Source organism: Chanodichthys erythropterus, chromosome 19 (genome assembly GCF_024489055.1).
Source record: "Chanodichthys erythropterus isolate Z2021 chromosome 19, ASM2448905v1, whole genome shotgun sequence".
Classification (NCBI taxonomy): Eukaryota; Metazoa; Chordata; class Actinopteri; order Cypriniformes; family Xenocyprididae; genus Chanodichthys; species Chanodichthys erythropterus.
Genome location: NC_090239.1, coordinates 26,192,968 through 26,215,459, shown reverse-complemented (window position 1 = coordinate 26,215,459; position 22,492 = coordinate 26,192,968). Strand labels below are relative to the sequence as shown.

Here is a 22,492-nt window from a genome sequence, read left to right as displayed (position 1 = left end):
TACAGTATATACAGTATGAAGAATATTTGCTTTGATTTGGTAAACCAATAATGTACCTCTCAGAGTCTCTGGCACAGGTCTGCTCACAGTATTATCTGGATTGATTTTAAAGCACATTCCATTGTAAGTGGTTATTGCGTCACAGTTCTTAGGTATGGTTGGACCACAAGCCTGAGAGAAATTAAGATTTTATTTTCAACATGACATTCTAATATGAACATTAGTGAAAAATTTGGAGAAGCTTTAGACTGACTGAAAATTGGTTCAACTCTAGCAAATTATAATCTAATTAAAATTATCTAAATATAGACAAGCACCAAATCTAGCACGTTTTGCTGTAAAATTGGTTGCATTTTTAGAATATCATAACAATTTCTCTTAGCATTTAGATTTTATATTCTCACAAAAACGAATTATTTAAAATATGACACTTACCACTGCTCTTGAAGACTGAGGGTCAATGGACATTGAAAGTCCAAGGGACATGTTGACAGCCTCATTGGTAACTTTTGAATTAAAAAAAAGGAAATGTGGATTTTGTGGATAATAAAACGTCTCGGTTACGTATGTAACCCTCGTTCCCTGAAGGAGGGAACGGAGACGTACGTCAGTAGTGACCGACGAATTGGGATATCGCTTAGAGAGCCCTATCATCTTCGTGTAAACTAAAACAAGCCAATGGAATTGGCGTGCGATATTTGCATAATGCGCACCGCCCCCGACAGGTGTATATAAATAGGAAGCAGATGCAATCGCACTCTGTTTTTCGCTGAGGAGACAACTGGTGTCCGCACTACAGCGAGGGTACAGAAACTGTGGCGACGGGACGTACGTCTCCGTTCCCTCCTTCAGGGAATGAGGGTTACATACGTAACCGAGACGTTCCCTTTCAGTCGGTCACGTTCGACGTACGTCAGTAGTGACCGACAAATTGGGATCCCAACTAAAGCGCCACAGTTACGAAACCCCTTCCAGTGCCCAGCACAAGCTCAGCCGCCCATAGCACCGGCTGGCGGTGAAGGGGGCGAGCTTACACCGAGAGAGTCTACTGCTGTCTAACCACTACCCACTAAGTAAACTAGACCACTGGGGAAGCGACCCCGTGAGGGACGCTGCGGAGACCACTACCTACCCAATGGGGGAGGAGTTTACGTGGGAATACACACATGGACTGGCCCGGGGGGCAGTACGCATATGGAGTCCCTGGGATGGCTCCACCTGGTAGGGGGAGACTCATCTGACAGGTGACAGCAGAGCTGGCTCTGCTAAGGGAAAGACACGGACTCGGCCCGTAGGGAGTTTTAAACCGTGGAAAATACACATATGGGACCGCTCAAGTAGAGGGGTCACGACATATGGGCCCCAGCCAACAGACAGCGTCAGCGACGGATGTAGGCCTGGCATCAGACACTCCGCAATGTCCGAGCCGAAGGGGGAGGCGGAGGAACTCGACAGGGTTCGCCAAGCGGGGAACACGACTGGAGTGAAAGTATGCACGTATCCGGCCAGTGGCGGGAATGGCATTGCAAGCCGACACTTAGAGTGGGTACAACACGTCTACCGACTAGTGGATGCGAGTACACGTGAGGATACCGGCTCTACACGTAGGCTATAAAACCTAGCGAACGTGTTTGGTGTCGCCCAGCCCGCAGCTCTACAGATATCTGTCAGCGAGGCGCCATGAGCCAGCGCCCAGGAAGAGGCTACCCCTCTGGTGGAGTGGGCTCTCAACCCGAGCGGGCAAGGCACACCCTGGGATTCGTACGCCAAGGCGATGGCATCCACTATCCAGTGGGCCATCCTCTGCTTGGAGACAGCCTTTCCCTTCTGCTGGCCTCCGTAACAGATGAAGAGCTGATTTGAGGTCCTGAAGCTTTGCGTTCTGTCCACGTAAACGCGCAGAGCGCGGACGGGATAGAGCAAAGCTAGGGCTGGGTCTGCCTCCTCCGAGGGCAGCGCTTGCAGGTTCACTACCTGATCTCTGAAGGGAGTGGTAGGAACCTTGGGCACGTATCCAGGCCGGGGTCTCAGGATGACGTGAGAATCACCGGGCCCGAATTCTAGGCACGTTTCGTCGACCGAAAATGCATGCAGATCCCCTACCCTCTTCAGGGAAGCCAATGCAACCAGAAGAACCGTCTTAAGAGACATTAGTTTCAGGTCGACTGATTGCAAAGGTTCGAAGGGATGACCCCGGAGAGCTGTGAGAACCAGGGTCAAATCCCAAGAGGGTACGGAGGAAGGGCGAGGAGGATTCAGTCTCCTGGCCCCCTTCAGGAATCTGACGATCAGATCGTGTTTCCCCAGGGACTTACCCTCAACTGCATGGTGATGTGCGGCAATAGCGGCAACATACACCTTGAGGGTGGAGGGAGACAGCCTTCGCTCCAACCCATCTTGCAGAAAGGAAAGCACGGATCCGACCGAACATGATCGGGGGTCCTCTCGGCGAGAGGCGCACCATTTGACGAACAGGTTCCACTTCAACGTGTAGAGATTCCTAGTGGAAGGAGCTCTAGCGGAAGTGATGGTGTCTACGACCGCTTGCGGGAGATCACTCAGAACCTCCGCATCCCGTCCAGGGACCACACGTGGAGGTTCCACAGATCGGGACGCGGGTGCCACAGGGTGCCCCGTCTCTGAGTCAGGGGGTCCTTCCTCAGAGGAATCGGCCAGGGAGGTGCTGTCGCAAGGAGAATGAGGTCTGAGAATCAGGTCCGAGTGGGCCAGTACGGAGCCACTAACAGAACCTGCTCCCCGTCCTCCCTGACCTTGCACATGAGTTGTGCGAGAAGGCTCACTGGGGGAAACGCATGTTTGCGCAGACCCGGGGGCCAGCTGTGTGCCAGGGCATCCGTGCCGAGCGTGCCGCCGGTCAGGGAATAAAACCACTGGCAGAGGGCAGTTTCCGGGGAGGCAACAGGACTACCTGGGCCTCGCCGAAACGCTGCCAAATCAGCTGGACCGCCTGGGGGTGGAGCCGCCACTCGCCCGCAAGTAGATGCTGCTGTGACAGCTCGTCGGCTGCACGGTTGAGCACACCTGAGACACGAGTGGCCCGAAGGGACCTCAGATCCTTCTGACTCCACAACAAGAGATGGCGGGCGAGTTGCAACATGCGACGGAAGCGTAGACCACCTTGACGGTAGGTGTACGCAACGGCCGCAGTGCTTAGTGAGCGGAGTGGAACGTGCTTGCCTGACAACAGCTCCTTGAAGCGGGCCAGCGCAAGACGAACCGCTAGCAACTCGAGGCAATTGGTATGCCAATGCAGCTGAGGCCCCGTCCAAAGACCTGTCACTGCATGCCCGTTGTACGTGGCCCCCCATCCCGTGGCAGAGACATCTGTGGAGACCACAGCGTGCCTGGACACTCGTTCGAGGGGTACTCCGGCCCACAGGAACGAAGGGTCCAACCACCGGACAAGGGTGCGACGGCAGCTCGGTGTCATGGGGACACGGAGCGTGCCGCACTGCCACGCCCATCTCGGGACCCGGCCGCGGAGCCAGTGTTGAAGCGGTCTCATATGAAGCAATCCGAGCGGCGTTACCGCGGCTGCAGATGCCATATGCCCCAGGAGCCTCTGAAAATCTTTCAGTGGAGCCGCTGTCCTGCACTTGAGCGAGCTCAGGCAGTTCAACACCGACTGGACGCGCACCTCGGTGAGACGCGCAGTCCATGCGACCGAGTCTAGCTCGAGACCGAGACAAGAGATCCTCTACCCGGGGGTGAGTTTGCTCTTGTCCCAGTTGACCTGAAGACCCAGCCATGTCGGGTAGGACTTTGTACTGACATGCCCGACCCTCGAATGCAGACCGACCTAGGATGGGTCTGTGTCGAGGCAGAATCGAGACATGAAAGTATGCGTCCTTCAGGTCTATTGCTGCAAACCAATCCTGGGGACGGTCCAGGATTGGCCGTAGCCCACCGCCCTTTTACGGTACAATGAAGTAGGGGCTGTAAAACCCCGACTTCATATCAGCTGGAGGGACCGGCTTGATTGTATCCTTCGCCAGGAGGACAGCAATCTCCACCCGGAGAACAGGAGCACTGTCCAACGACACCGGAGTGAAGTGGACAGCCCTGAAGACCGGGGGACGCCGGGCGAACTGAATCGCATAGCCGAGTCTGATAGTACGAATGAGCCAACTGGACAGGCTGGGGAGCGTGCTCCACGCTTCCAGACACTGAGCCAGCAGGACCAAAGGCACCACAGACGCACCGGGGGTGGGGCAGCAAGGCAGAGAGGGACCCGACCCGGACGGCTTGGGGGCGGCCCGGAGTGGGGTCAGACTCTGCGAGGCAGCAGTGTGCATGGGAGACAGCGCACGGGAAGCGGTCTGTACCATTGCCACCTGCTGGCGAATGGGGAGGGAGCTGTCAGCGGCGAGGCGGAGCCTGGCACCCTGGCAGACACCCCTTGTTGTGACCTGGAGTTTGAGGAAACTGCTCTTTTTGTGGCAAAGTGGGTACCGCTGGACTCCGGAGAGCCAGCGGCGGTAGATGGACAGCCACCACAAAATCCCCCCCGGCCCTCCTCCGGGGGTGGGAGAGCAGATGGAATACTCTCCCAAAGGGCAGGAACCTTCCGCTCCAGGTCGCCCGTCTCAGGGCCAAGTTTTCCCCGACCGCTTGCCACCTGGCTGGCAGAGACGGGCTGGGCACCACGTCTGCGACCGGCACCCTGCTGTTTGGCTGGTGTAGGCTGCTGCTTTGCCAACTTAGCAGGGGCGGAGGAAGATGCAGGCGGGCACCCTCGGCGACGAGCGGGCTGAGGCTGAGCCACGGGCGGCTGGGTGGAGGCAGCAGCGGACCGCCGTGGCATGACATGTCTGATAGCCTCAGCCTGCTTCTGTGCAGCGGAGAACTGTTGGGCACAGCTCTCCACCGCGTCGCCGAAAAGGCCGACCGGAGACACGGGGGAATCCAGGAACCGATGTTTGTCGGTCTCCCTCATGTCTGCCAAGGTCAGCCAGAGGTGGTGTTGCTGGGCTACCAGAGTAGACATCGCCTGGCCAACAGAACGCGCTGTCACCTTCGTTGCCCGGAGGGCAAGGTCAGTGGCAGCGCGTAGCTCCCCAAGCAGCTGTTGGTCAGGACCTTCCTGGGGCATCTGCGACAGTGCTTTTGCCTGATAGACCAGCAAAAGGGCCATCGCGTGCAGGGCAGAGGCAGCCTGCCCACAGGCACTGTAAGCTTTCTCAGTCAGACTGGCTGAGAATTCACAGGCCTGGGACGGGAGACGCGGCTCACCGCGCCAGCCAGCGGCCGTTGGACACAACTGCGTCGCAACAGACCGCTTGACTGGCGGGATCCTCGCCGTCCAGGGAGGTGAAGGCGGACGAGGGACCAGGCCCTGTACGAGCCCCATGCGGAGCTTGCCAAGACCTGGTCACCTCATCGTGTACTTCCGGGAAGAAAGGCATTGGGGCGGGGCGCTGGATTTGACCAGCGCGACCCCCCCCCAAGTACCAATCGTCCAACCGAGATGGGCCGGGACAGGGTGGAGGGTTCCACTCAAGCCCGACGCACAAGGCGGCCCGGGAGAGCACAGCCGTGAGCTCGGGATCCGACTCGGGCAACGCTACCGTCCCGGGCGGCAGCGCGTCCGAATCCTCCCCCGAGGACTCAGGCTCACCTTCCGATGCAGCGATCGACATCCGATCCGCCGCCGGCACACCAAAGGTAACGGCTGGACAGTCCGTAGAGGGCCCAGCGGAAACCAACGGTGGCACGATGGGTTGCGGTGCTGATGAGGCGGCAGGGGCCCGAGGAGCGTTTCCGCTCGGCGGGGAAGCCCTGACCGTAATCCTCAGGTCACCCTTCCTATACAGCGCCGTACCGTCATTCCGGTTCCCGGGGCCAGAAAAAACGGTCGTACGCGGCATAGGAGAGGGGACCCCCGCTTCCTGAGACCTCAGGAAGGAGAGTCTCGACCTCAGCATCGCGATAGTCATGTTCCCGCAATGGGAACATGAACCATCCACAAAAGCTGCTTCAGCGTGCAGAATGCCCAAACACGAGATGCAACGATTGTGCCCATCAGCAGGGACCAGGGAACGACCGCACCCATTAACGCACAGACGAAATGACATACTGTCAGGGTTCGTCTGTAAAGCTCTTTTAGAAGGGGAAGTCAACTCACTCGTGCTGAAGCACCCAGGGAGTGACGCGATGTGTCAGGTACACCACTCCCTGACACACCGAGGAACCGGCCCAAATCGCTAAACACGCACACACTCTTTGTGTTGCTGTGAAAACAGCAGTTTTCGAGCTTATAGCTCAGCTCCTCGGAGACTCGCGACCTCGCTGAACGTGCCCTCTTCACCAGCACTGAAAGCTCGCTGTAAATCCTCTTCTGAGGCAATGTTTTAGAATAAAACAAACGAAGAAAGGAGTCTTCTAAAACAGGACACCAGTGAATGGCTCCGAAGCGAAAGACAGAGTGCGATTGCATCTGCTTCCTATTTATATACACCTGTCGGGGGCGGTGCGCATTATGCAAATATCGCACGCCAATTCCATTGGCTTGTTTTAGTTTACACGAAGATGATAGGGCTCTCTAAGCGATATCCCAATTCGTCGGTCACTACTGACGTACGTCGAACGTGACCGACTGAAAGGGAACTAGTATCTTATATTAAATGCTTGTAAGCATAATTTAAAAACTAAGTACCGGGAATGGGCAGTGGCTTGCAGTTTCCTTCAGTCACAGCACAGTGATATATTTGTCCTCTTTGAGTTTGATTGAGTTGTATTAAAGGATCACTCACAAGCAGACTATGAAAAAAGACAGGGGGAATAAGAGAACATGTTTAAAGATTTGGTTGGTTGGGTGTGCAGATCCAGTATCATGCATACATACATACATACATAATTACAGTCACAATTGGATTAGTGTTGTAAACAGCTAAATACACAGGGAAGGATGATAAATAAAATTACTGTATGCAAAGACAAACAGTCGTAAACAGATTAAAGAATCCAGATAGGTAGAGTTGGTCCTCAAGGTTTTGATCCAGTGTGTTAATTCTTTTGTGTTTGTGTGTTTTAATTTTGTTTTAATTTTTCTGTACAGCACTTTGGTTGCAACCTCGGTTGTTTTGAAATGTGCTTTATAAATCAATTAACTAAACTAAACTAAAATCTAATGGGACAGAAAAAAAACATATATCAGAAAAATGTCAGTTCACCAGTTGCCAGACACTTTCATGACTGTAATCATGATATAAAATTATTTCATATAGAATATTTCATATTTTTAATTCATATAGGAATTTAAAAAGCAGCAAAGAAGAGGTGGACATGTAGAAACATTTTTATTTTATTTATTTTTTTTTTTTACAATGGATACTGGATGCATCAGTTGAAGTATATGCTTCCACTGGGTCTTAATGAAGACCTCTTGTAATGATACTGCTCTGAGACTGGAGGATTGAGGATCCACACGCAGTAGTTTATTAGAAGGGTAATCCAAAAACACAGTCAAAAAACAGGCAAGAGGTTCAAACACAAACAAGCAGTCCAAAACAGATACTAAGTCAGGATAACAGAGATAGATCCACAGGCAACAGGGTCAGAACCCGCACACAGATAAACAAGAATGCTCAGAAATGCAGCTGACGCTTACAAAACCACACAGAGAATGATAGAGTGAACCAGGCTTATATAGGGTGAGGTAATGAGCTAATGAGACTGCAGTAAACAATCATGGATGATAAGAACAGGCAGTGAACTATGGAAAATGAAGTCCTTGATGGTGTGGCAAAAGTCCAGGGTTGAGTGCCCTCTGGTGGCAATTACGGGCACTCTTACAGGTGATCGTGACATAGCCCCCCTCCTGAGGAGCAGCTTCCAGGCACTTTTGAGATTTTGGTATCAATGGAACGATGAGACAATAAGCTTTAAAATGATATCCTAGCATTATCATACCTTGAATAGTTTTAAAGATATACCCATTTGAATTATGGTCGTCTGCCCTCTTTTTCCAATTGAAAACCTGAGAAAATCGCTTTTAAAGTTTTTTGCCCGTTTTTTGTTGATATCTTTCAAAATCCATTGCATTTAAAGGGATAAACTATTTATTTTACAGCTTAATTTGACCAAAGACATTTTTTATATATAAATGCTATTAAACCAGGCTGAAGCTCAAATTATTTTAAAGTATTTATTTGGAATAACCCTTTAAGACCTGAAGGCTTTTTTAGAGTTTTTTTTTTCTTTCTTTTTTTTTTCTTTTTCTGAGCGACACACAAGTAAAGACTCATAACTCCAAAACTGTAGCATGGAGAGTCAAAAGGTAGGTTTCATTTGATAGAAAACATTTTAAATTTTAAGAAAATATAATTTACATTACATTTGGACATTTTCTTGCTGAGCTGATAAATACAATATATATATATATATATATATATATATATATATATATATATATATATATATATATATATATATATATATATATATTTATAATAATTTATCTTTTTTTATTTGACATGGAATAACTCAGGAACACAATAAGATCGCTAACAAATTCTTTTTTGATGATACTCTCCTATATGTAAGCTGCATCTATTTCACATTTCGTGGTGATAGCAAAAAAATATTTTTTCATTTTTTCCGCAGCCGGGTGGCGCCAACGGGCGGTAAACGTACTCGGTTACTAACGTAACCTCGGTTCCCTGAGATACGGAACGAGTACTGCGTATGGGGAAAGGTCTCCCTTTTTCCCCGCTGCTGAAGCCTTTTTCAATAACGCAGTGTAACTGCACCGTCATTGGTTCACTCATAGACAAGTTGTTGAACCAATGGCGGCGCGGCATAGCTGCGCGGCCTATGGCGACAAAGCGCGCGAATATTCCCGCCGAAATGGGCGGGGTATAGGGCTATATAAGCAGGCGTTTCGCCATAGGATTTCAGTGTCAATCGACTGAAGCGACGACCCTGAGCCGCAGCCTCGTGGCACGGCAAGTGACGCAGTACTCGTTCCGTATCTCAGGGAACCGAGGTTACGTTAGTAACCGAGCACGTTCCCTTCGATACTTCACTCGTACTGCGTATGGGGAACGAATTCAACCACGCCGTGCCACGGCTGGGAACGATATAGCTTGCATTTGGCCACCCAGAGGGGGGCAAAAAGGACAAGCGGAGGCAAAGCCTAACCGAACCCATGGTTACACTGAAGGAAGATACTTCCTATGGTGGCGTGAAGCGGGACCTGTTGGAAGCCGCTAATCACACCGACAGGACCCGAGCTTGTAAGGTCGGGACATCGAGGTGATAGAACCTGACAGCTGTGGACGGCGAAGACCAGCCGGCCGCCTCACAGATGTCTTGGATGGAAACTCCGTTGGACCAAGCCCACGAGGAAGCCATTCCTCTAGTGGAGTGGGCCCTGACTCCTATGGGGCAATTAGTGCCCAGTGAGGAGTAGCACAGGTTAATAGCATCCACTATCCAACGGGAAATGCGTTGTTTCGAGACCGGAGACCCTTTGGTGCGGCCGCCAAAACAAACAAAGAGCTGATCCGACAGTCTGAAAGACTGTGATCGGTCTATGTAGGTCCTCAATGCCCTGACTGGGCAGAGTAGCTGCAGCTCTGGTTCGTCCGCCGAGGGAGGAAGAGCAGAGAGCGAGATGACCTGAGCTCTAAACGGAGTTGAGAGCACTTTAGGGACGTAGCCATGCCTAGGTTTCAGAACGACCTTAGAGTCACCAGGCCCGAATTCGAGGCATGCAGGGTTCACAGAGAGGGCCTGCAAATCGCCAACACGCTTTACCGATGCTAGTGCTAGTAGCAGAGCGGTTTTTAGTGTTAGGGGCCTGAGGTCGGCTGAACCCATTGGTTCAAATGGGGCTCCTTTCAAGGCCCTGAGGACCAACGAGAGGTCCCAGGAGGGAATAGTGAGAGGGCGAGGAGGATTCAAAAGCCTAGCACCTCTCAAAAACGGATCACGAGCCCGTTTCGTCCCACCGATTGGCCAGCAATAGGAGCGTGGAACGCTGCAATGGCTGCTACGTAAACCTTAAGCGTGGAAGGGGAGCGCCCCATTTCCAAGCGTTCTTGGAGGAAAGACAGTATGGAAGATACGTCACTCTCCACAGGGTCTATGTTGCGTGTTGAACACCAATCAACAAAGACTGACCACTTCTGGTCGTAGAGGCGCCTCGTAGATGGGGCTCTAGCCTGAGAAATGGTATTTAGGACGTCCTCGGGGAGGCTAGTCGGCTCCCATCGAGGGACCAGAGGTGCAGAGCCCAGAGCTGCGGCTGTGGGTGCCAGATTGTTCTGTTTGCCTGAGAGAGGAGGTCCCGTCTCAGGGGAATCGGCCACGGGGCTCTTAGAGAGAGCCTGAATAGCTCTGAGGACCAAACCTGGTTCCTCCAGAGCGGGGGCACCAGAAGGACTCTGTGCTGGTCTTCTTCTGATACGCCTGATGACCTGGGGGATCAGTGCGATCGGAGGGAAAGCATAAAGGAGCGTGCTGGGCCATGTGTGGGCCAGAGCATCTACTTCCTTCGAGAAAATGTTGGGCAATGAGAGTTGTCTTCTGAGGCGAAGAGGTCTACCTCTGCCTTCCCGAAGAACTCCCAGATCGTGAGGACCACTTGGGGGTGGAGCATCCACTCGTCGGAGGGGATGTTGCTCCGTGACAACATGTCCGCACCCAGATTGTTCCTGCCAGGAACATGAGTCGCTCTGAGCGACTGAAGCCTCGGAAGAGCCCATTCCAGCAGTCGTTTCGCCAGAGCGCATAAGCGGCTGGACGAAAGACCGCCTTGGTGGTTCAGGTATGACACCACCGTCATACTGTCTGACCGAACTAGAACATGACGTCCCGTCAAGTAAGCCTGAAAGAACTGAAGGGCTTTCATCACTGCTAGCATCTCTAGACAGTTGATGTGTAGATGGCTTTCCTCGTGGCTCCACGAGCCGAAGGCCGGTCTGCCCTCGCACACAGCGCCCCAGCCCAAGTTGGAGGCGTCTGTTGAGAGCACCGTCCTCCGTGAGACCGCCTGTAAGGGGACTCCGCGTTGGAACCATACTGGATCCATCCAAGGTTTCAGGGCTAGAAGACAGGCCCGATTGACCTTGAGACATAGGCGGCCGTGCCGCCATGCGCTGGGAGGAACCCGGAACTTCAACCAGTACTGAAGAGGCCGCATCCGAAGAAGGCCTAGCTGCAGCACCGGGAGGCGGAAGCCATCAGCCCTAGCAGCCTCTGGAAAAACTTCAGAGGGAGATAGGCTTTGTTCGTGACAGATGCCGTGAGCTGCTGAATTGCCAGGGCGCGCTCTGGCGAGACTACTGCCGTCATACGGACCGAGTCGAAAACTGCTCCCAGAAACGAAATTCGTTGAGTGGGGCATAGCGAGCTCTTGGCTAAGTTGACCCTGAGACCCAGGCATTGTAGATGGCTGAGGAGCACGGATCTGTGGCGTTCCAGCTCGTCTCGCGAACGGGCTAAGATGAGCCAGTCGTCGAGGTAATTCAGAACCCGGATTCCCATCTGTCTCAGAGGGGAAAGCGCCGCGTCCATGCACTTGGTGAAAGTGCGGGGAGCCAGAGACAGCCCGAAGGGCAGGACCGTATATTGGTATGCCACCCCTTCGTATGCGAATCTCAAGAATCGTCTGTGACGGGGGCTATCTGGATGTGAAAATACGCATCCTTCAGGTCCAGCGAGCAGAACCAGTCCTCGGGGCAAATGTGCGCGAGGATCTGCTTCAGCGTCAGCATTTTGAACTTCCGTCTCATGAGGGAGTGATTCAAAAGCCTGAGGTCTAGGATGGGTCTGAGACCGCCATCCTTTTTGGGGACCAGAAAGTAGCGGCTGTAAAAGCCTGTCTCGCTCTCTGACGGAGGAACCATTTCCACAGCTCCTTTTTCCAGCAACGACATGACTTCGGCCCGGAGGACATGAGCGTCGTCCGGATTGACCGATGTTTGAAGCACCCCGGCGAAGCGGCTGGGGCCGTCGTGCAAACTGGAGCGAGTAGCCCTGGTTTACGATCCCCATGACCCATTCTGACACATCGGGGATGGCCTGCCAGGCCTCGGCCCGAGTGGCTAGGGGTTGAATAATGTTGGGTGACAGACCGCCGTTGAGAGGGTCGTACACCGCGAGGGGTGGAAGAGGAAATTTGCTCTTTTTGTGATGAGGTAAAAATTTGTCCGCCGTGAAAACGGCGTTTGGAGTGGGCGCAACAGGTGTGGGCCCAGCTGTCACTTGGAGTATGTTTCCCACGCCCGGAAATAAACGAGGCGGAGGGGAAATTACCCGTGGGAGCTTTTGGGGTGGTCCGGTCGTAACGGGACGGTCCCCCATCCTCTTCCTGTCCGACGAATCAGGACGACTTCGGAGGCACCGGGTCCAGCACAATCCTGGGCCGGGGTCCCTGGCGCTCGGGAAGGGAGGGCGCTTCGCAGGGCGCGAGCGCTGGCGATGCTCCTGGGGCGGCGCTGCCTGTGTTGCAGGTGGGGCTGGTTTGTTCTGCTGAGCCGGCGCAGTCCTGGGGCGGCTAGACGCAGAAGCGGAGCTGGAGCGCTTAGGCAAGAAATGCCTCATAGCCTGAGACGATTTCTGCGCGGCAGTAAAGCGCTCAGTGAAGCCATCCACTGCAGGCCAGAAGGCGAGACCGGGGCGTCTAAGAAGGCCGTCTTGTCTAGGTCTTTGATCTCCGTTAGGTTGAGCCACAGGTGGCGCTCCAACACGACCAGGCTGGCCATGGAACGACCGATGGCCTGGGCCGTAGCCTTCGTAGCTCGCAGGGCAAGATCCGTGGCGCTGCGGAGATCTTTGAAGGCTGGCGCGTCGATTCCAGACTCATCCAGAGAGCGGAGGAGTTTGGCCTGGAATGCTTGAAATATGGCCATGGTGTGGAGCGCAGAGGCAGCTTGGCCCGCCGAGGTGTAAGCCCGTCCAGCCAGAGTAGAGGTGGTCCGACAGGGCTTGGAAGGAAGGGCCCTTCGTCTTCCAACCCACAGCCGCGGGAGGACAGAGGTGAGCAGCCACCGCTTCATCTAGGGGTGGCAAGCGCTCGTATCCCTTCTCCTCGGCGCCGTCGACGGCGGTGAGGGCGGAGCGGTGCGTAGTGTGGAGGCGGGCAGAGTAAGGAGCGCGCCACGACTTCGTCAGCTCTTCGTGGACCTCAGGAAAGAAGGGCGCTGAACGCTGGCGAGGTGCTTGGCGGCGGCCTGGCAGAAACCATTCGTCCAGGCGGCTGCGAGACGGCTCCTCTGGAGGGGCCCACTCGAGGTCCAGCTCTTCAACGGCTCTAGACAGGATGCGGAAGAGCTCGGCATCCATGCCCTGGCCATGCTCGATGGGTTCCAAGGGAGGCGGTGGAGCGGGGTCTTCCGGCTCGCCAGCCCATCCTTCCGCTTCGGAAGCCGCAAGAGACATGGAGTCGTCTTGTTCGTCGTCTGTTCCCCCGAATGAGACGAGGTCACTCGCTTCTGCGGAGGGACGCTGCTCAGGGCGAGAGAACAGAACTGGAGAGAGTTCCCTGGGAGGAGAGGGCGAGGCACGCGGGGCTGGGCCGGCGTGAGCTCGCTCAACTCCTGGCGCTGAGTCGCTCTACCCCGCTGTCTTTTCCTCGCCGGACCGCGGGAGGAAGGAGACGGGAGGGCGCGAGCGGCGAGATCGCCCTCAGTGAAGAAGGCGACCCGCGAGCGCAGGGAAGCGAGACTCACACTCGCAGTGCGGGCATGAGTCTCCAGCGAGCGCGCCGTCTGCGTGGGGCTTGCCCAGGCAAGCGACACACTCGCTGTGTCCATCGTCGTCGTGCAGGGGGGCCCTGCAAGTACCACATGAGTGGCGGGGCATCGTGAGACGCCGCTGCCGTGAAAACGGCAATTGGGTGGCTCTTTTAGAGCGGCGAGGGCCGCGGAAGCTCTTAAAGCGGTGAAAACCGCTGGAAATCGCTCTTTAGAGCGGCGGCGAAGCCGCGGATGAAGCTCTCAGGCGGCGCGCCGGATGGCGGCAGGGGACGCACAGGAAGCGGCCGGAAGCGGGAAGCGGGAGGCGGCGGCTCGGCGACGGCGCTAGAAGCTGCAGTCCGCGAGGGCGCCGGCGCTTTCTTCCACCGGCGAGTCCAGGCGAGTCCGCTGCGGGAGCCTCTTCAGACGGCGGCGAGAGCAGAAGGCGGCGAGCTTCTTCGGCTTCAGGCGGAGATCAGCGAAGAGAAGTAGATGTCGTCGCTGAAGGAGAAAACACTGAAATCCTATGGCGAAACGCCTGCTTATATAGCCCTATACCCCGCCCATTTCGGCGGGAATATTCGCGCGCTTTGTCGCCATAGGCCGCGCAGCTATGCCGCGCCGCCATTGGTTCAACAACTTGTCTATGAGTGAACCAATGACGGTGCAGTTACACTGCGTTATTGAAAAAGGCTTCAGCAGCGGGGAAAAAGGGAGACCTTTCCCCATACGCAGTACGAGTGAAGTATCGAAAGGGAACTCCGGTTTAGAGGTGCTTCTCAGCACTCGTTAGGAGCTTTTGAAAATGATTAGATGCATTAAAAAGATGATATTCTAAGCTTTACAATGATATCTATTTTGTGTTATTCCACGTTGGAAAACGAACATGGATGGGTCCGGGATTATTGGATACACACTGCATCCCGGATAGATGAGAGACATGTTTTTAGTCAAGTATGTTAAATCATTCCGTGAGTAATATCTTGTGATCAACGGATTTTATTTTTTTGTGATCAACATTTTTTATGATCTGTGCATTTGTCATGAAGTTATGAGCACGTGAAATCTACATACTTGTATTCAGTTAGCAGCTGTGCTATTTTTTGTTGTAAACGCATATTACTCAGACTCATTAGAGGGTGAAAACAATGCAACAGAAGCATGTTGGAGGCTTTATATAAAAGTTTAAAGTCTCTGGTTTTGTATGCAAAAAGAATTTTTGTGCTACCTATATGGATTCAATTTTTATTGGCTTTTAAAGAGAGACACGCAAATGGGAGCGCCGACGAGAGGAGTTGAGAAGTTAATTTCCAGCTAATTTAGTAAAACTATGTCAAATTTAATAGCCATTTAAATACCTTTACTCAATTATCTGGACTACAAAACTTTGGGAGATTGTTTTTGAAAGTCTGTTCTTTGAAATTAGCTTTTAAAAAAATGTTTTTAAAATGTTTTTCCACATTATCGGCCCATATCTTAAAATAGAACGTTGCGACTTCCGACTCATTTCACCAGAGCGGGTCACAATTATGGCTAGAAAAGTCCAGGAGGGAGGTGGAGCAGAGGGACAGAATGGAGGGCCAGGTCCATAAAGTGGAAGAGGGCATGAAGACTGAGGCAGAGCACGCAGCCAGGGCAGAGCAGGCGGAGCAGGCCGGGCAGATGACCAGAGTGGCACAGGCGACATCGAGACCACTCTCCTGTTTCCTTTAACCATATATTTATAAATCATTATCTGATCTGTCATTTGTATACAAAACTGATTCCAAAAAAGTTGGGACGCTGTACAAATTGTGAATAAAAACAGAATGCAAAGATGTGGATAATTTCAAATTTCAATATTTTATTCAGAACACAACATAGATGACACATCAAATGTTTAAACTGAGAAAATGTATCATTTTAAGGGAGAAAAAGTTGATTTTAAATTTCATGGCATCAACACATCTCAAAAAATTTGGGACAAGGCCATGTTTACCACTGTGTGGCATCCCCTCTTTTTATAACAGTCTGCAAACGTCTGGTGACTGAGGAGACAAGTTGCTCAAGTTTAGGAATAGGAATGTTGTCCCATTCTTGTCTAATACAGGCTTCTAGTTGCTCGACTGTCTTAGGTCTTCTTTGTCGCATCTTCCTCTTTATGATGCGCCAAATGATGCAGTATGTGGTCTGGCATTGTCATGTTGGAAAATGTAAGGTCTTTCCTAAAAGAGACGACGTCTGGATGGGAGCATATGTTGTTCTAGAACTTGGATATACCTTTCAGCATTGATGGTGCCTTTCCAGATGTGTAAGCTGCCCATGCCACATGCACTCATGCAACCCCATACCATCAGAGATGCAGGCCTCTGAACTGAGCGCTGATAAAAACTTGGGTTGTCCTTGTCCTTTTTAGTCCGGATGACATGGCGTCCCAGTTTTCTAAGAAGAACTTCAAATTTTGATTCGTCTGACCACAGAACAGTTTTCCACTTTGCCACAGTCCATTTTAAATGAGCCTTGGCCCAGAGAAAACACCTGTGCTTCTGGATCATGTTTAGATACGGCTTCTTTTGTGACCTATAAAGTTTTAGCCGGCAACGGCGAATGGCACGGTGGATTGTGTTCACTGACAATGTTTTCTGGAAGTATTCCTGAGCCCATGTTGTGATTTCCATTACAGTAGCATTCCTGTATGTGATGCAGTGCCGTCTAAGGGCCTGAAGATCACGGGCATCCAGTATGGTTTTCCGGCCTCGACCCTTACGCACAGAGATTGTTCCAGATTCTCTGAATCTTTGGATGATATTATGCACTGTAGATGATGATAACTTCAAACTCTTTGCAATTTTTTTCTGAGAAACTCCTTTCTGAGATTGCTCCACTATTTTTCGCCGCAGCATTGGGGGAATTGGTGATCCTCTGCCCATCTTGACTTCTGAGAGACACTGCCACTCTGAGAGGCTCTTTTTATACCCAATCATGTTGCCAATTGACCTAATAAGTTGCAAATTGGTCCTCCAGCTGTTCCTTATATGCACATTTAACTTTTCCGGCCTCTTATTGATACCTGTCCCAACTTTTTTGGAATGTGTAGCTCTCATGAAATCCAAAATGAGCCAATATTTGGCATGACATTTCAAAATGTCTCACTTTCAACATTTGATATGTTATCTATATTCTATTGTGAATAAAATAATTTGTACAGTGTCCCAACTTTTTTGGAATAGGGTTTGTACTTAATTTATTCATTTCAAATTATGTTGTCCTGGTATTGTATCTTACTCTAATCATTGTGTAGGAGTTATATTAAATGATTTACTGAAGGCAAATATCCAAAACATCTGTTATGTAGGCTATGTTGCATTGCTTAAAAGGAGTGCAGATCATTCTGTTCTTTTGAAATAAATCTCCAGCTATTTGCGGATCTACACACCCTGAGTCAGTGGAACACTGTGGTTTTATCTATATTTTATCTATAATCCAAAACAGGTTTGACATACAGTAGACATGACACCCTGCAGTCAATTTTTTTATCCATTAAATCTCATCTTTGATCACCAAAATGACATAAAAAACATAAATAAAAAAAAAATCAAGTGAAAAAAAAATGTCTTCATGCCTTAAAATAACTTGAATGTAACTCTACACCCTTGCCTCATTTAATATACACGGATCAATGAATATGCAAATTAGCCCCGCCTTCACTCGCTCACGCCAGCTCAGAGAGTCTACTGTTACTATAGTGATGAGCAATTTGTTGTTTGTGTTGTGGATATTGAAGAAAAAAAGCTTGCTTCGCTTCGTGTATTCAGTTTAACAGCTGTGCAACTGAACTGCTCATGTATTTTCTGACGCTTATATTGTGTTTTAAATTATGAATTGGTAAAACACCTTTGCAAAACGGTCTGAATCCACTTGCATTTGTTTGGACTGCTCTCTCACTGAATCACCTGGAGTGATTTCTCAGTAAAACAGACAGTATCAAGAGAACAAGCAGCCATTTTCTTCTGTGAACATGCACCAAATGGATGTTTGACATGTATTTCATTGCTTTGAGTTTTCAGATTTAAAAAAACATTCAGTTGAAATCCTGCAGGTGCCCGTGCCTTCTCCGTAGGCTACATGAAACAAATGCACATCCTTGAATAAGCGTGGATTTCCAGCATATTTACTTGTACTTATCAGGTAGGCTACTATCTATGGTTTGAATGAGAATTTATAATGGCCTGAGAGCATGCAAGTTTTTTTTTATACTTTCAGTTTTCTATCTATTAAACTTTTTTTCAATCTTCTGGTTCACTAATGTTATTAAGTTAATACCATATGTATGATTCTTTAGAACTGTTAATGTGACTAATTTTGCAGGGTTTTTTTTTTTCTTTCTTTTTTTTCAAACAGGAAAGATCAGCTTGTGGTCGACTTGTTTCAGATCTATGAGGAAGTCAGAGAAGCCACATAGCTGGAGAGTAAGGCAAGGCAATTTTATTTGTGTATAGCACATTTCATACACAATGGTAATTCAAAGTGTTTTACATAAAGAAGAACCAAATACATAATTAAAATGGAATGCATAAGAAATGGAAATAACAGTAAAAACAGTGATTCGTTAGGAAATTTCAGGGAGTTTTTTGTTGTCCGTCAGAGCGGATCTAAACGGATCTTCCTCACGCAGAGGGAGAACTATTTATATTTGTCAGGTAGCTGTGTGTTTAAACAGTCCCCCTACAGACAAATCTTCCTGGACTAGCTATATCCAGGGATAAAAAAAAAATGCTTACTTCCTAATTCTCCCAGCTCTTTCAACCTGACAGCAAGATTTAAAAATGCATTAAGGTAAAAAAAAAAGAAAAAAAAAAAGAAAACTTTTTTGATACTATTCATTTCAAGAGAACCCATGGGTGTTGGAACCATTGTATGCGGGTGGGACAAGGCCATGTTACAATGTGAATATAGTCATTGTGCCCAAGTAACAGCTTTAGATTGGTTTCCTCTTAAGTGTAATTGTTTTTCATTATAAATATATTAAAATTGCAAAATGCTGTCACGTGCATAAGTTATTTTTTGCAGTTCTCTTCTCGTAGATGCATGTTTGAACGTGGGGAATGTGTGAAAGCAGAAAGCTCATATGACAGAATTAGACCAAAAGGTTCACACAAGTTTGCTATTGCCTTAAAAGGACATTTTGCATCTTCATACGTATCATATGTCTGGTCACAATATTACATACTCTATAACATTAGAAAGATTGTGAATGTTTTTACTTTATGAGGCTGTCTAAAATTACTGTAAATCTGTAAGTTCAATGTTTGTCAACATGGGGTGCTGCATTCAAAGAGACAATTCGACAATGATGATTCAGAAATCACAAACTAAACATTTCGATAACTAGTATAATTCAACATGGACAATGGAGCACAAAATCTATAATCAGGGTTTTTCTATGTCAATGTAGTTGCTTTGGACAGTTGATGGCAGTGTGGTGAGTACGGATAGTGGTAATGTTTTTTTTTTCTCCCCCCATTATCAGTGGTTATGTTGCTCTCACCTTGATTCATCTTTCTGTATCACCTTATAGCCAAAGGCAAAATTTTGACCCGGAGAAGGTGCAGTGAATGTTTTCCAGGTAACAGGATCAATGTTAAAAGCCATCACCGACTGAGAAACTAAAGTGTTCAGAAGTGAAAAAGAATTAGTAACTAGAAACTGTAATTTGACAATTGAAATGTAAAATTGATATTTCCATTCCTGTTTGTTGATTGGTACAACATTGCAGCCATGCTAAAATACATTATATAGTAACAGACCCCAGTTCAGCAGCTGCTGGTGATTTCACTGTGTAGCACCAATAAAGGCAATTATCGTAATAAGATAACAAAGATGTTTTGTAACTAACTGTGGCGAGGGGGGCATGGTTCAGCGAGGTCTGCAGCGGGAGAAAGCATCGGGAGATCTTTGGTGAGTGAGCGGGTTAAATGTAAATCACGAACACCTGTTTCTCATTTCAGTAATTGGCGCGGAGACAGGTTAAAACGGCGCGAGAAGCAGGAGTCGTGAGAGAGAGGGGAACTGCTGACTGTGCCGCTGGTGCACGACAACACTGCTGGAGTGAAGCCCATTGTGGATTATTTTGTTTTGCTGGTGTGCGTGGCACAGTTTTTGTTGGACGTTTGTGATTATTGAAATAAAGCTCAGTCAGCAGTTGAACGCCGACCCTGTCCCCTCCCTTCCTACACTCAAGAACGTTATCTTTACTACACTAACCATTAAGGGAAAAAAAAAGAGAAAAAAAAAACGTTTGGTTTCCTCAATCTAATTGAAAAGGAAACCAAGATAGAGCTCTGAAAACTTGTTTGCAGTACCCAAGTTCCATCTATCTAGTGTGAGTGGTAGGGCTTTCAGCATATCAGCTTCTAAGCTCTGGAACAAACTATCACAAGACCTTTGTCATGTCTCTTCTCTTCAGACCTTTAAAACTGCTCTCAAAACTCACTTATTCACATTATGTTTTGTTAATCGATTGTCTCAACATTCCAGCTCCATGCTTGTTTTTGTAAGTTTAATATAGATGAACTTTGTCTGTTCCATCTGGGTGATCACGTGTTGTATGCTGACTGTATACTTGTATTTATGTTATCTAGCAACTTCAAGTAAAGTGTCCTTGGGTTCTTGAAAGGTGCTAAATAAATAAAACATAATAATAATAATTAGTTCACACTTATTGATGTTTGTTCTTGCCTAAAAATGTCATATGTTACGTGTCATATGTCTGTTCACAGTAGAGCATATGCTATAACATTTGAAAGATTGTCAAGGTGTCATGAGGCTGTCTAAAATTCAATATGTCTAATGTCTTATGATCAACAGTGTTTCTGAATGTTGAGTAACTCTAAATCTAGAGTAAAACAAAACTGTAAAATCTTTAAACAACTGTCATAGGAATTATTTCTTTCAATCATTCATCATTCATGTACAACATGATTATTGCAATGCATTTTTCACAGCTTTAGTTAACAAATATAAAGAGTATAAAGAGAATGTAAGAAGCTTTTACCTGGCTAGATCATGTAACTAGTTCAATTTAAAATATCTTGTTCCCACTCACAGTTGTGCAAGAATGGGGGAAAAAAGGCTTAAGACTTGCAACACAAGAAGGCTAACAGAGAGGAAATAAACAGCTATTGAGGTAATGACGGTGTGTACAAAATAACAAATAGGTAATAAAAGAGAGAAGAATATTAATTTATATCTTACCACAAAAGATGCATAATCTGATACAGAAGTTGTCCATTGTAACCTGTCAAATGCAGATATGGAGGATGAATGAGGTGACACAGCCAAGCCAATAAATGAATGTGGAGATGAGACCTGGAGGTGGTACAATCATGTAAAAAGGGGTGGAAGCATCTTACTAAAGAGGATCAACTATTTGGGGGGGAAAAAAAGGAGGAAATGAGTGCATATGAAAGATGAAGCATTAGAAAATAATTTGTTAAATACACAGAATGCATGTTTATATACTGAATTAAATAAATAATAATAACAACAACAACACATTGTTGTTTACAAACTCAGTCAATAACCAGATGTCAATAGAGCGGTCCAAGAAAAAGTATTTAGAAGAGATATTTGCTGTGTGGCATATGGTTATGGATTTTTATCCTCTGTTTGTAAATAAGCACAAAGGACTGCCATGTGTATCATGTGCAAATAAATGAGGAATTTTTAACTGAAGCTGATGATGAGTGTCTGTAGCTAGTCTGTTTAACCTGTTTGTTTTTTTGTTTTTTTCCTCTCAGCACATGGCTAATACACACACACACACACACACTCTGTTGGAAAGATGCCAAGTGCCATATTAATAAACTTTTGTAAGCCAGGCTTTTCACAAACGCCAAAAACTGCAATATTTAACATACATAACTGCAATGAGTCCAATGTGTAAATAATAAAATACACATAATCCAAAAGAAACACCTACACAATCAGACTTCATTATCTAAACCTGTGGCTATTTGCTGCTACGCTGCATTTTCAGCACCTTATTTGCATAAATTTGAGAATGGAGGGCCCCTGTAACGTACAAGACGGGGCAATGGAGATGGAGATCCACATGCAGGCTTTATTTACAGGAGAGTGTATCCAAGTTTTGGATGTGGTCCTCGAGGATACAATTACATTGACATAGGCAGACAAGACATACTGCTGGATCCATGTTGTGGCTGGAAATGCTCATAAAATCCACTGAATCTTGGTGTGGCTGAGTATTCTGTAACATACGAGATAGGGCAATGGAGTTGGAGATCCACATGCAAGCTTTAATTACAGGAGAGCATAGTCGAACAGCCAGTAGGTCAATCACCAGCAAACAGATACAGGAAAGGCAAGGCAAAAGAGTAATCCAAACACAGGCTATGGTCAAGGCAGGCATCAAACAAGGAAACAGTCCAGGATCAAAACACGGGCAAGGGCAAGGGCAAGGGCAAGGGCAAGGGCAAGGGCAAGGGCAAGGGCAAGGGCAAGGGCAAGGGCAAGGGCAAGGGCGTGTGAAGGAGTGCAGCTTATAAAGGGAACCTGATGGGAAACAGGTGTGTGTGATCAGTGCCTGGCTGAGGGATTGTGGGAAATGTAGTCCAGAGTGAAGTGACTGCGTGTGTGCAATGAAAAAGTCCTAATGTTGAAATGGAGACCTCTGGTGGGGAGTGGAAAGAAGCAGCAGTGGGCAGAAACGTGACAGCCCCATCCCAAATGGTACACATTATGCGCACTTGTGGTCCATTAAGTCCACAAGACTGTAGGGTTAGGGATGC

At 48.6% G+C, this 22,492-nt stretch overlaps 1 protein-coding gene across 1 annotated transcript in view; it reads right to left on the bottom strand.

Moving 5' to 3' along the window:
• Positions 1-22,492, bottom strand: part of LOC137007542 (integrin alpha-M-like) — a 78,379-nt gene that overhangs the window by 16,394 nt on the left and 39,493 nt on the right. The window contains exons 27-31 of the mRNA XM_067369081.1: positions 21,767-21,843; positions 19,231-19,348; positions 6,677-6,780; positions 436-506; positions 57-171 (exon numbers count right to left, since the gene is read on the bottom strand). Of these exons, the coding sequence (XP_067225182.1) occupies positions 57-171; positions 436-506; positions 6,677-6,780; positions 19,231-19,348; positions 21,767-21,843 (485 nt within the window). The remainder of the gene's footprint in view (positions 1-56; positions 172-435; positions 507-6,676; positions 6,781-19,230; positions 19,349-21,766; positions 21,844-22,492) is intronic.